This window comes from Thamnophis elegans, chromosome 1, assembly GCF_009769535.1.
Source record: "Thamnophis elegans isolate rThaEle1 chromosome 1, rThaEle1.pri, whole genome shotgun sequence".
Taxonomy (NCBI): Eukaryota; Metazoa; Chordata; class Lepidosauria; order Squamata; family Colubridae; genus Thamnophis; species Thamnophis elegans.
This window is the reverse complement of record NC_045541.1, coordinates 112499124-112512814: the sequence shown is the minus strand read 5'-3', so window position 1 is coordinate 112512814 and position 13691 is coordinate 112499124. Positions and strand designations below refer to the sequence as shown.

Sequence of the window (13691 nt, the reverse complement as noted above, 5' to 3'; positions counted from 1 at the left end):
CTATCATGTTCATATTTATAAAACTCAGTGCCTCTGTGAAAGGTAAGGATGACTACTGCATTTGTGGTGCAACCAGAACATTGCGTGTGTTGAAGTTGTTTAAACGCAAAACAAAGATGCCTTTAAAAAAACAAGTTTACATCATATTCTTATGCATGCCAGTGCTGTGTGTGAGGTAATTTAAGGTGGTTCTGACAAGTGTCGTCGGCATCTTCATATCCAGTCACATGGGTGGCAAGCCACTCCCATCCAGTCACATGGGCGGCAAGCCACTCCCATCCGGTCACATGGGCGGCAAGCCACTCCCACAAAGGAGGCCACACCCACAGAGTAGGTTCAAACAATTTTTGAAACCCACCACTGATCAGTTGGAATCGAGCAAGGTTCCCCCCCCTCTTAAGAGTAGGAATTCATTCAAATGTTCACAATAGTGTGAGGTGGGGGCATTCTTCCCATGCAACTTGGTCCAATATCAGAAACTATTTCTTAAGCGGAACTTTTCCTTTTCCTGAACTTTCCCTCAAATATAAAATTAATTTGCTCATTTCATTATATTATATCTAAACCACTTCACCTTGCCTCGAGTTTGTGTAACATCAGAGCCCTTTTTGGTGCCCTATTGAAGTTTCTTTTCCCAACCATTTTAAGGAATTCCTGAATGGTTTTAGAAATTTAGATTTTTATTGCTGCTAATGACTGTGATTGCGTGCTGTATTTATTACCCATATTACTACTACTGCCAAATTTCACTATATTATGCTCTGTTGTAAGTGGGCTTTCAATTTTTTTACAAAAAAATTGTTGTAATTGATTTGTACACTGCCTGAAGCACTGCATACATTGAAAGGAACACAGTGGGAGGTCTATGGGACTGAGGGGGAAAAAATCACAACATGCTGGGAAAAAAATGGAAATCAGACTCAAGGTTTTTCATTGGGACTTAGCAGAACCTTCTCATCAGGATTTTATTTCGCGCTGCACAAATGGGGCACTTGCCTTTGGTTCCAATCGTAAGGTAGAACTGATCCAACCTTGCTTTTCAACTGAAACAGCATCTCACCCTATCCCAATCATCTCTGGTTGGACCACCTCATTATGCATAAGGTCAAGGTCAATCAATCTTCTGATTCTGAGTGTTCAAAATCCAGCTGATATAGGATGTTGTTAATTAATGTCTACTCATCTCTTTACCCTTGCTTCTCTTTATAAACCTTTGGAGAGACACAAATCAGAATTTATCATCAGGAGGAAAGACTTGCATTTATAATTATAAATGAGTTCTCAAGCTCCTGACGATAATCAGGGTTTAATAGGAATCAAGATTCACTAGTGCATCAGCCTTAATCTTATAGTTCAGCTCTGGACAAGTGAACATGATAGATTCCATGAAGCCTAAGCTGAATGCCTTTTTGCCAACTCTGACCAGCAACTATTCTCTGTTAAAGGCAGAGAATATGGGAAAGAAATGGGAAGGAACTGATTTTAGCTAATATTTGTAATTAGTGATTTGACATTTAAGTCCACTTCTACCTCAAATTTGACTAGTACATGCTGTCTCAGAGACTGTCTGCATTTGAATGGTGTGCCTAGTCTTCACATTATGATCACTTATTCAGAGACCATTCAAATTGGCAGTGGTGTCAAATGAGGGGACTTATTGTGAAGTTGTGAATTCTCCAACACTGAAAGTTTTTAAGAAGAGATTGGACAACCATTTGTCTGAAATGGTATAGTTTCCTGCCTGAGCAAGTGGTTGGACTAGAAGCCTCCAAAGTCCCTTCCAACTCTGTTATTCTATTCTTCTATTCTATTCTTATAATGGGTCCTCAGAGTTCCAGTTGTCTTAGCACCCCCACAATCACAATTATGATCTGGGTTCTCAGCCACCCTGTTCTCAAGCAACAGCAAGTCGCAGAAATGTGATGGCAGCTACCACCATTCTCTGCTGGCTCCATACAAGTAAAATCAATGGGGAAGCCAGCGGAAAGCTATGGTCATGTGAGATATTTGCTTAATGACCCTTGCTTAACAACAGCAGCTGGGACAGCTGGGATTGCCATTGCTAAGTGACATGGTCATATGACATCATTATTTAGTGTTTTATTGCTTAGCAATGTCATAATGCCAAGGTGGCGCAGTGGTTAAATGCAGCACTGCAGGCTACTTCAGCTGACTGCTAGTTCGGCAGTTCAGTGGTTCAAATCTCACCGGCTCAGGGTTGACTCAGCCTTCCATCCTTCCGAGGTGGGTAAAATGAGGACCCGGATTGTTGGGGGCAATATGCTGACTCTGTAAACCGCTTAGAGAGGGCTGAAAGCCCTATGAAGCGGTATATAAGCTAACTGCTATTAACTGCTATAACCAGTGGTGATATTCCACTGGTTCAGACCATTTCCCCTGAACAGGTAGCAGAAATTGCAGGTGGCCCCGCCCACCTGCCCTGACTCTAAGTTATCCCAGTTAAGCCATTTTTTTAGGCAAAGCCCATGCGCGGAAGGTGCATGTGCACTCATATTTGCGAACCAGTAAGGAAGGTAAGTCATTACCACCCCTGGTCACAACCCAAGGACTACCTGTAAAGCAACTGTTTCAAGCACGAATTCTGGATATACAAAAGGCAAATGAACACTTTATTTGGCTTATTGGCTTTTAGCACTGGGGAACACAAAGCTATTTTGAGCCTACCGTGCCTCCCTACAGCTCCCTGCAAGCAAATGCCCTAGGTGGAATAACAGGATATTTGCAAGACATTTATTCTCACTAGCATGCAATGCCATCCCTCTATTTGCAGTCCTGAGATAAAATGCCTGTTGTTATTCACAAAGCAGTTTTGTGCAAGACCCCAAGACCCCAAGTGAGGGGAAGGAGTTCTAATGAATAATGGATTAATGTCAGAGTTCTCTGTTGCTTTCCAGCTGAGATTCATTCTCATTGGCTCTCTGTCCACCCCACGTCCACCCCCTTTCCCACTATCTTTATGTCCACTTGGGGAAAAAATTCCCTGTGGCTGACATGGTAGATTGCTAAATGGACTCTTTGAATGAATTTTAAATATATCAAAGAGCAAAGCACTTTTTTATTTCAGGAAAATCAAAGAGTAAATAATCTTGCTCAGAAATAAATTGGAAAAGTGGTCAGCTTAACCCAAAAAAGAAAGTCAGAGCCACCGAGCTAAGAGGAATACAATTTTAAAAATTATGCCAAGCATTGGCATATTTGGCTCTTACCTAGGACCAAAGTATGGGAGGAAATGAATTGGCTATCATGTAGCAGGTACCAGTTGTTCCTATCTGGGCATGATAGTTACTGTCACATGACAAATTAATTTTCTATCTCTGCAACAGTTTTCTTTTAAAAAAATAATTTAGCAATCTTTACCTATTAAATTTACATCCTGGCTTGTCATCAAAAAATCTATTTCCATCTATGCTTCCAGCAAATAAGTCATTAAAGCGACATTTTCAAGTTTACAGGGAACTTATTAGGATCAAAGAACTGAAGCCAAAGAAAATGAGGCAGCAACTGTAAAAGTAGAGAGAAAGTGCCTTTTTCTGGCTTATTTTTTAAAAAAAGATGTATTTAGTCAAGTAGGTGATAATCAAGTAGGATCCTGTATTAAGCGATTGGATTTCAGCAAAGGCCAGATACAGATTCAGAGAAAAACATGGCAGTAAATGTAGTTATTTATTACTGTTTGTTTTCAACTCCTGTTTCTTTGCTCTGGAATCGGCATTATATGTTATTCAAGATGATCAGCCTTGTAGGCATAAAAATTTTACACTGAGAAATGGACTCTTAGGAACTCTCTCTCTATAAAGTAAGAGCTGAGGTGGCGCAGTGGTTAAATGCAGCAATGCAGGCTACTTCAGCTGACTGCAGTTCTGCAGTTCGGCTGTTCAAATCTCACCGGCTCAGGGTTGACTCAGCCTTCCATCCTTCCGAGGTGGGTAAAATGAGGACCCGGATTGTTGTTGGGGGCAATATGCTGACTCTGTAAACCGCTTAGAGAGGGCTGAAAGCCCTATGAAGCAGTATGTAAGTCTAACTGCCATTGCTATTGCTAAAGTTATAAATATAGTTTCTATAACTCTCTCTCTCTCTCTGTGTATGTGTGTGTGTGGATAGATAGATAGATAGATAGATAGATAGATAGATAGATAGATAGATAGATAGATAGATAGATAGATAGATGATAGATAGGTATAGGTATAGGTATAGGTATAGATAGAGATAGAGATAGAGATAGAGATAGAGATAGAGATAGAGATAGAGATAGAGATAGAGATAGAGATAGAGATAGAGATAGAGATAGAGATAGAGATAGAGATAGAGATAGAGATAGAGATAGAGATATATCTGTTTTAATTTAAAATCTTTCTGCATCTAAATTCATGTAGCAGTATCAGCTCTTCCTGGATGGCATTTGCTATCTGTTGCTGTCTTTTCAATTCTGGCTTTGTATGCATTTGTTCTTAAGGCTTGGTGTTATACAGCGAGAATTAACCCTTCTGTCTCTTTCTTCAACTTTCTTGCTCTTCTCCATTCGCAGGTCTCGTTATCTGCTTTGCCTGCTAGATTTTTAATGTATTGGCCATGAAATATTTATCCTTGTCTTGCCTCTTTTCTGTTCTTCATTTGCTTTTTTTATAGGCCAATTTGGTCTCTCAAGTACTCAGTAAATTTTCATAATGTACCAGCTTCAGTGCATTTTAGATATTCTTCATATGCCATCTTTTTCTTCTTCAGTTGCCTGGAGTACTCGCAACATTCCACATTCATCTATTTTCTTTGATAAGTAAGAGTCTGTCAGCATCACTCTGTGGATGAAGGGTATGATTTATTGTTATTATTTTTCCGGTCTTTTTATACAGCTTAGTTCTGCTTGAATCTAGTCCATTATTCCAACTGTGTGTCTAATGACTGAAATTGCCCAAGTGTTAATTGAAGTTCTTCTTCACTCTCATGATGTATTTATTTCGAACCACTTTCTTGATTCCAGTGTGCCTGATGTATTAGCTTGAAGAATACCCAAGTATTTGTAGTGATTGTCTTCACCCAGATGCTTGATGTTATTTCCATAGGACATCTTGATTCTTTCAGTTTTTATAATCAAGTAGGTTTTACTAAAAAAAAGTCTTCAATTTCACTTCCTTACAGTATATCGTGAAACTGCTTGGCAATAAGTGTATGCAGACTAGTCAGATGTTTATATAAAAAATATGCTGTTCATATAATATTTTTCATATTGCCCTTTGCTTCTTCCTTGCTTCTTTTCTATTCTTATTTACCTCCTTTTTCCAAGTTGCATTCTTGTATGTCTTTGCATTGCCCTTTGTGTTGTATGGGGCAACACAAAGCTGTACTCAGAACTGTGCTGCATATTACTTGGTTTGTTTCCTATAATGAGTTAGTGCTTATATTTGATATTGCAGTCTTGGCATCTTTTAATACTTGTGCTTATTTGTTTCTTTGAAACAAGTTTCAATTCAAGCAATCTTTTTTTGTTGTTTTTGTACTGTTCTGGATGCTCAGTTTTTAGTTAGTTCTGAGGAGAAGATACTATGTTTGGGAATGAAAATGATTCCATAGTTATACTGTTGTTGTTTTTTCTATTGCAAACTCTCCCTAGTTTGCCTTTACAGTCTGAGTTACTTCTGGCAAGGCTTTGATTTCTTTGCCCTGGGTAAGAGCTTTGCAGTTTTTCCAATTCTGACACTGTGAGTACTTTATTCTATATTGAAGAATGACATTGGTGTACTAACTTATGTTCTATTAGTAATGATTCTGGATGTTGTTCTCTATAGAATGCTGGTGCATTCTTTTCAGTTATTTTATTCTTCTTGGGCTGGATTTGTAATAACACATATTTTCTTTGTTTTCAATCTTTGTATATCTGCAAGTGGTAAACAACTTTTCTTCCAGTAGGCCTGCAGCTGCTGGCCTGATTATTCAGCCAACAGTTATGAGTCCTATAGCCGATTTGTCATTAGATGTCCAGGAACTCTAGCATCTAGCATAGTCCTGGTTGACCCAGGTGATGACTGATCTGGTATGGGTTTCTGTAAATTACATTTCATTATATTGTTTATGAAAGAAACACTCTCTTCAGCTGGCTCCTCTTTCAACGGGACCAGTGGTGGGTTTCTATTATTTTTACTACCGGTTCGTTCGTGGACGTGCAAGTCAAGTCAAGTCAAGTAAGTTTTATTGTCATTCCAACAATATACAGTACATTTTCCCAGGACCAAGGTGCTACATCAGACAACATAGGTAAAAAAGAAAAAGAGCAGGTCACAGAACTACATATAGCATTGTGCATGTGCAATGCTTCTGTGCACATACAGAAGCGTCTGGGCGGGTGGGCAGAGTCTCTCACCACCGCTACTACCAGTTCACCCAATCCAGGCCGAACTGGCAGCAACCCACCTCTGAATGAGACCTGTTCAATATCACTGAACTTCTGCCATAGCTCTCATATTCTTCAAAGCACACAATCTCCCACAACCATGGCAAGGTAGTGCCTCACTGGGGGGATTATTATTATGGTTGGTCACAAAGTCATCAAGATGTTTTGCATTTTTTTCAACCTATTGAGTCCTTCCCATAGACCTGGAATAAGCAGAAGCTGTTGTTTGATGGTGTTAAAGGTATCAATCACAGGATGTAAGCTCTTCCAAGTAATATTATTATTAGAAATAGTAATAGTTGCTGATGATCATGATTTGCAACACGTAATTTAAAAATGAGGGGTGAGATGCAAGTATAGGATTAATGTCTTTGTTTGTTTTAAAATGATCCTGATAATAATCCTATGATTACAGAAACAGCAATGCCTCTGAAAATCCAGAAGGATGTGAGATACAGATCAGATGAGTTGGGCTAATGCTGCATTTTCTGATAAATAGCCCATGGATCTGAACAAATGCCTATCCAGATGCTCTTTTAATATTAACAGAGCTTAATAGTCAAATGAGGGCAATCTTAGTCAGACATATGTCACGATGAGTTCAACAAGACTTTCTTCTGTGCCTGGGATTTCAATATTCGATTGTTCTCTTTTTATTCAGAATACACTGCATTAATCACAGTGGAAATTAATTCTTGCATATATTAGGTTCATGACTCTTAGATATAAAAGTATGAAAAGTACCTTTTCACTGTACGGAGCAATGTGGAACGAGCCTCATTGTGAAAAGTGATAATAATGCTTGTGGCCGGCAGGTCTGCGGTGTAGTGAACAGACGCACATCTGTAACAAAGGTGAAAAAGAGATTTCATCAGACAGAGCTCATGCCTCCATTTCTGGAGAACTAACTAATAACAGAGAAAATCCCAATCTGGTAAAAGCTCACCAATCCTGATACATGTATTTAGCACTCAACTGGATTTTGTTATCCTGCCAACACATTTCCCATAGAACATACTTTATACGATTGCAATTCATCACATGCTGGCAGTGCTGACAACAGGCTTTAGCACACGTTGGATTACAACTGCCAGGAACACTTGTTAACAAGCCTGTGGTTTCAATGCCATCAAGACACAAGATGGCACCTATTTATACCTTTTGCTGTATAATTGATGCAGGGGTGGGAAGAAAGAAACAGATGCAAATCCAGGAAGGATTAAATCAGCAGGTGGTCTTAATTCTTCCACAAACCTAGCAGCTAATGATAAGGTGATGTGTGGCATGTAGTTACATGGCTCAGCAGCAACTGGGGAGTGTGGAGCTCATGCTCTAAGTAGCAGGATGCATGGAGCAGTTAAGCTGACATTATCCAAATCATATGCACTCAAAAAAGGCTGTTATTAATATCTCTACCTAAGGGAAGAATTGACTTCCATTAATGGTTGCTGATTTGTTTTTGCCAAAACTAGTATGGATTCTTCCTTTTCTTGGTTTCAAGGGCTAGGTTGCATGGAAAAATGAGAGCAACACTGGTGAGCAATACCTTCATGGCTCAGAAGAACTTTCTAATTATCAGTCAATCAACAATATTCCATTTCTCAATAACATGACTGAAAATCTGGTAGTTGCACACTTCCAGATACGTCTCAATGAAAATGATTTGTTATTACGTTGCAATATGCATTTCACCACTTAGAATTGTTTTGGAAATTGAAGACATTAATACAGGTAGTCGTCACTTAATGATGATAATTGGGGCTAGAATTTTCATCACTATGGGACATAGTTATAAAGTGCAATGTCATGTGACTCCACCTCTTAGCCATGGAAATTGCAGCACTCCCATTTAGTATTGATTAGTGAAGCACCTTAGCTCTTTATGCAAGGACATCTTTTGGACATCATTTGTGACCTCCTAACATTGACTTTTTTTTCTTGTTCCATTGACTTTGTTTGTAGGAAGTTGACAAAGTCACAAATGGCAACCAAGTGGCCATGGGGCACTGTACCCATAATTATGGGAACTGGTCATAACTATCACTTGTTCAGCACTACTGTATGTTTGAACAGTCGCTGACCAAGTAGACATTAAATGAGAACCAGTGTGCCTTAATTAAATATAGTTAATCCACAATATAGTACAAACACTGTTTTAGTCACCTTAGTGGACATTCTAATCTATGCTATTAGAAAGAAGAAGTGGGGAATGCACAGACTAGATTGGTCAAGGTCAGAAGGAAACAACATGATTGGACTGGTCTGTCACCATAACAATACACAAACTGACAAGCTTTCAGCCTGTTATAGTATACAGGCAGAAGAAAGAGATTCAGAATGGAAACTTTGAATCTGCTGTAATGGTTTGCAACCTGCACTCTGAAGATGTTGGATCCTTCCTTGATGGCTTTGAATACTGTTGGAAAGAAAAAAAAGGGGAAGAATACTGTTCTGCATTGGTTTGTACTCCGTTGTGAAGGGTTGTTTCACAGTTTGGGAAAGCTCCTTGAGCTCCAACTGTCATTGGATTGACACAATTATAGCAATTTTCAATGCCTTATTGTGCCTAGGGATATGCCAATCCTACTAGCAAGGCAAAATCTTTAGTCAAAAAACCACGGCACAAATATTTTCTGATGACCTCTATTTTCTGCCATGCCTTATGATGTTGCCTTCCCCTGATTTCTTAGCTCATATCTGAGGCTCCCTTAAGTTATCCGTAGCTGTTTCAATGTAAAAATAGCCTTTTCTCTCTCCTCATCTCAGTGCATTTTGAAATCATAGGCATAATTACATGGCACGACCAGGTGAATTGAAAGAATGGGATCAGCACAGCTTCTATTGGCTACTCTAGGTTTGTTCAGTAATGGCCCCTCCCTTCTGATCCCTAGGCACTGTCCTAGATGTGGCTATTCCGATGTGATTAGTGGGAGAGATTGGATTTTTCACATCCGTATCTCCCCTGTCTACAAGGTTTCAAAGCTGATCCTTAGCTCAGTGATTTGACCTGGAAAAAGGGATCAACCAAATTAACAACTGACAGACAGTGAAGGGCTATTATATACTGAGGGAGAGAAACATAATGCAGAAAGCTATATTAGCATTTGCATAATACCCTTGACAGAGTGCTGTTCATCCAACCTTGAGTTAACAAAAAGCTATATCCACCATGAAAACTGCTGTCCCCTCTATTGTCCTCTATTATCTTTGTTCTCAGTCACTGCCAGTTACTTAAGCCAAATGGTCAGAAACCACGGACCTCAGAACTTCAATAGATATCATCACTGACTCACAAAATTACATTTTAAAAATAGCTGAACTCTTACAAACTATGCTCTCAGGAACCTTTTGTAATTTTAAATTATTGTTAATTATGTGAAATATTTCTTACATTTTAAATTGTGGCTCTTGTGATATCACATGACAGGCTGAACTGCTACTAATTGCCTAGCAATGATCCACATGGCTAAGCCATGGACTAGGATCAGTAGATCTAGCATGCATTATTTCATATCTGGCAAATTTATGCTGTAGCAACTTATATTGGAAACAATTAGTATTTCTCAGAGCTTTGCCTTGTAAGATTTATTTCAACACAAGGAGATCCTTATCTGAGATCCTTTTCCTTTGTATACCTTGTGCAATGTTTCTTGAAAGAATCTCCAACTTGAACTTCAACTAGGTGCAAATCCATCCTTAAATAGGCTACAAATCCCCAAATAAATACATACTACCTGCATCTTCCATCCTTGCTGTTTAGTAAAATCCTAAGAATCAAATCATTATTCCCCCTTCTCTTTTTGGCTATATCTTCATGATATTGCTTCACCTCAATCCTAACTCTCATACAAGGCAGCCTTAGCTACCTTTTGAGGCTCCAGTTTCATAATGATCCTGTTTTAAAGTACTGTTTTCTACCTCTAACTATATCTTCATGATATTGCTTCACCTCAACCCTAACTCTCATACAAGGCAGCCTTAGCTACCTTTTGAGGCTCCAGTTTCATAATGATCCTGTTTTAAAGTACTGTTTTCTACCTCTAACTAAACCTATATTTAAAATTAGCTTAACTTAAGAGCTGGCAGGGTGTGATGGATGGCAAGAGAAGGAAGTGGAGGCTCATTACGCACCACATAATGATCCACATGACTGACTGTGTGATCAAACATTGGGGGCTTTGAAGGAACCAACTAGCCCTTCCTACTCGGCATCTTCATTGAGCCTGGAGATCAGCTGCTGAGAATGTATGCAAAGCCTGGAGTGAATTTTGACAGGATATTGAGCCCATCAAAATTTCCCTCCTGTCCAAACAGGCCTTCCTCCATCTCCAGCCACAGTCCTCCTTATTAAGGGGGATTGATTGGTGTTTTCCTCCCAGTTGGTGACAAGAGAGGAAGGAAACAAAGTTGAGGGAATCAACCAATTCATTTCCTTTCGGCAGCATCTCTGTGCAGCAGGACAGGGATAGGCAATGGGATTAGCAAGTTTTACACCTGTACACCAGTGGCTGGTCTACAGGTGTAGCTTGTCCAACTTAAAATCATCTTTTTCTTTTCCAGTTTGAGAATGCAGAAAACAGAATAAGCCAATTAATATTTCTTCAAGCAAAAAAACAGGAGTGTGCAACACACTGCATTCAATCAGTTGCTCTATATATAATCATCACCAATCTTAAAGTAACAGAAACAAACAAAAGCCATATTTCTCACAAAATAGAAAACCACCTGCTCTGCTTGTTTTTCCAGTACATACTATGTTCATTTACTTGATCATTTTTGAGCAATCACTCCATTATGCATAAAATGTGATGGTAAAATAATAGCTTGTTGATACCTTTTGCAACCTGGTGTTTTCTTCACTCATTGTTACTGTCTGGCATGTGGGAGAATGGGGATATAACAGTCTAGATAATATTCCAGGTGGGGTAGTTAAAACTGCAGAAAAAAGTGAGATGAATTTTTACCAATGAGAAAATAGGCTGGCCATAAACTGGCCTGGTTTCAGATAAATTGGCATAGAGCCAGGACAACCTCCGTTCTCAAAGCCAGTCAAAAAAATGTGAGTGCACTAGTCCAGATCCTCAATCAGCCTTTATAACAGCTGCAGAAATTAAATAACTCAGACTATTCTGAGAAGAAGCCGGTCTGATGTAGAGGTTAAGATATCAATCTAGAAACCTGGACACTGGGAATTCTAGTCCAACCTTAGCCATGAAGCCAACTGATTGATGTTAGGCCAGTCACTCTCAGCCCTAGGAAATAGACAAGGGCAAACTATTTCTGAAAATCTTGTCAGGAAAACTGCAGGATCTAGTCCAGACAGTTGCTAAGAATTAATGCTGACTTTAAGACACAAAGAATGTGATTAAGACACAAAAGCGCAGTAATTTTCTGTCCCTTATCATTTGGAATGGCCTGGTGCATATTCTAGTAAGCATGTAACTTAATATTTCAACAAAACTAGACAAATGTGCTGTATATACTTCTTAGGAAAAGGCCCATCCACAAATGAATCAAGCCTCACATTTTTAACAAAATATGAAAAAATGGCCCATAAGCTGAATTTTTCATGTGTTTTTTTCAATATATTCTAAAAATCATCACTTATTTTCATATTTTGTATCAATAAATATTTTCTTGGACAGATTCCATTTCAAATTTTTACAATTGTCTTATCCACAGATGGCTTATTTTTTATGGTATTTTGGTTTGGCTTATGTGCAGGTATATACTGTATATAAGTACTTAGTACCATATAATAATACAATACATGTCTCACCAAATCCCACCTGCTCCTTTATTGTGCAGACTGATGCTTCAGATTTTTTTTCCTTGGGAACTGGGCCTTGCTATTAATTCTAGAGTTCTGACTCAGTGCTGGCCAACAATTTTGGTTTTGAAGTGAAAGAAAGTTATTTGAAGAAGTGAAGGAAAGTTATTTGAAGAAGTGAAGGAAAGTTATTTGAAGAAGTGAAGGAAAGTTATTTGAAGAAGAAGAGGGAGATATTTCCACAGCTACTGAACGAGACATAAAGATTGCATGCCCAAAGTTGTGTGAAGGGAGCTCCTGATGAATTGGTATAGGAGAGATACAATGCCCATCTTTCCCACACAAGAAAAAAAGAGATTCACTTGGCACCTCCAAGTTCATCAGAAGGAGGGATGAGAATGAGGATTGAAATGGACGTGGGGGAGTCAGAAACCAGTATTCCACAAATGGAACAGATTATATAAACATGAAATGGGTGCTTCACAATTTCAAGGCAAGGGAGCAGGGAGCCAAAAGTCCTTTGAGCAGAAAAATATGCAGATACATATGTATGAATCCACACGTTTCTGTGATCTGCACCAGGGAAATCTGTGTACATAAGATATGAGGCTTAGTTCTATATAGTAAGCCACATATCTATTGGTATATGATATGTTAAGCTTCAGCTGCTGTCTGATTTTTGAATGCAGGATTGTATTTCAAGAGAGATTTATAACTATGCCAGATTTGAAGTCCGATCATTTTGGACTTTAGAACAAACCATCTTTCCTGGATTCTTTCCTTTTCTACTGATCCAAAAGTCCTTCTCCTAGAGCAAAATTGTGTCCATCCTGGTCAGGTTGTTCAGGCAGCAGTCCAGAATTAAGAACAAAATGCAAGAATACATGTTCTAAAGAATCTTTTTCATTCTTAAGCAACTGCTCTGTATAAAAAAAAAATCTCCAAATACTTTTCATCCTCAAAAACATTACATAGACATTTCTCTCCTCCTCACATACACTTTTTCTCTCCGTAGATTAGAGCAAAACAAAACTTATTATTAAGTAATATGGGCATTTCCTTTTCCTATTGTACAAGTAGTCCATGATTTACAACAATTCATTCAGAATTACATCAGCACTAAAAAAAGTGACTTATATGATCATTTTTCACACGATTGTTACAGCATTCCCATGATCGTGTGATCAAAATCCAGGCGCTTAGCAACTGACTCATATTTATGAGGGTTGCAGTGTCTAGGGATCATGTGATCACCTTTTGCAACCATCTGACAAGCAAAGACAATGGGGGAAGGAACATTCACATAACAACTGTGTAACTAACCTAACAACTGCAATCATTAACTTAACACATGTGGTAAGAAAGGTCGTAAAATGGGGCAAAACTCACTTAAATATTTCATTTAGCAACAAAAATATTGGGCTCAATTGTAGTCATAAGTTGAGGACTACATGTACAAAAAAGTTACCCCATTTGTAACTTCGGTAGCTAATATTGCTCTCTCCAGCAAAAGTA

The 13691-nt window shown here is 38.7% G+C and overlaps 1 protein-coding gene across 1 annotated transcript in view; it reads right to left on the bottom strand.

The window, feature by feature from the left end:
- Positions 1-13691, bottom strand: part of GALNT16 (polypeptide N-acetylgalactosaminyltransferase 16) — a 181507-nt gene that overhangs the window by 62591 nt on the left and 105225 nt on the right. Inside the window, exon 3 of the mRNA XM_032221458.1 lies at positions 7151-7249. Coding sequence (XP_032077349.1) covers positions 7151-7249 — 99 coding nt within the window. The remainder of the gene's footprint in view (positions 1-7150; positions 7250-13691) is intronic.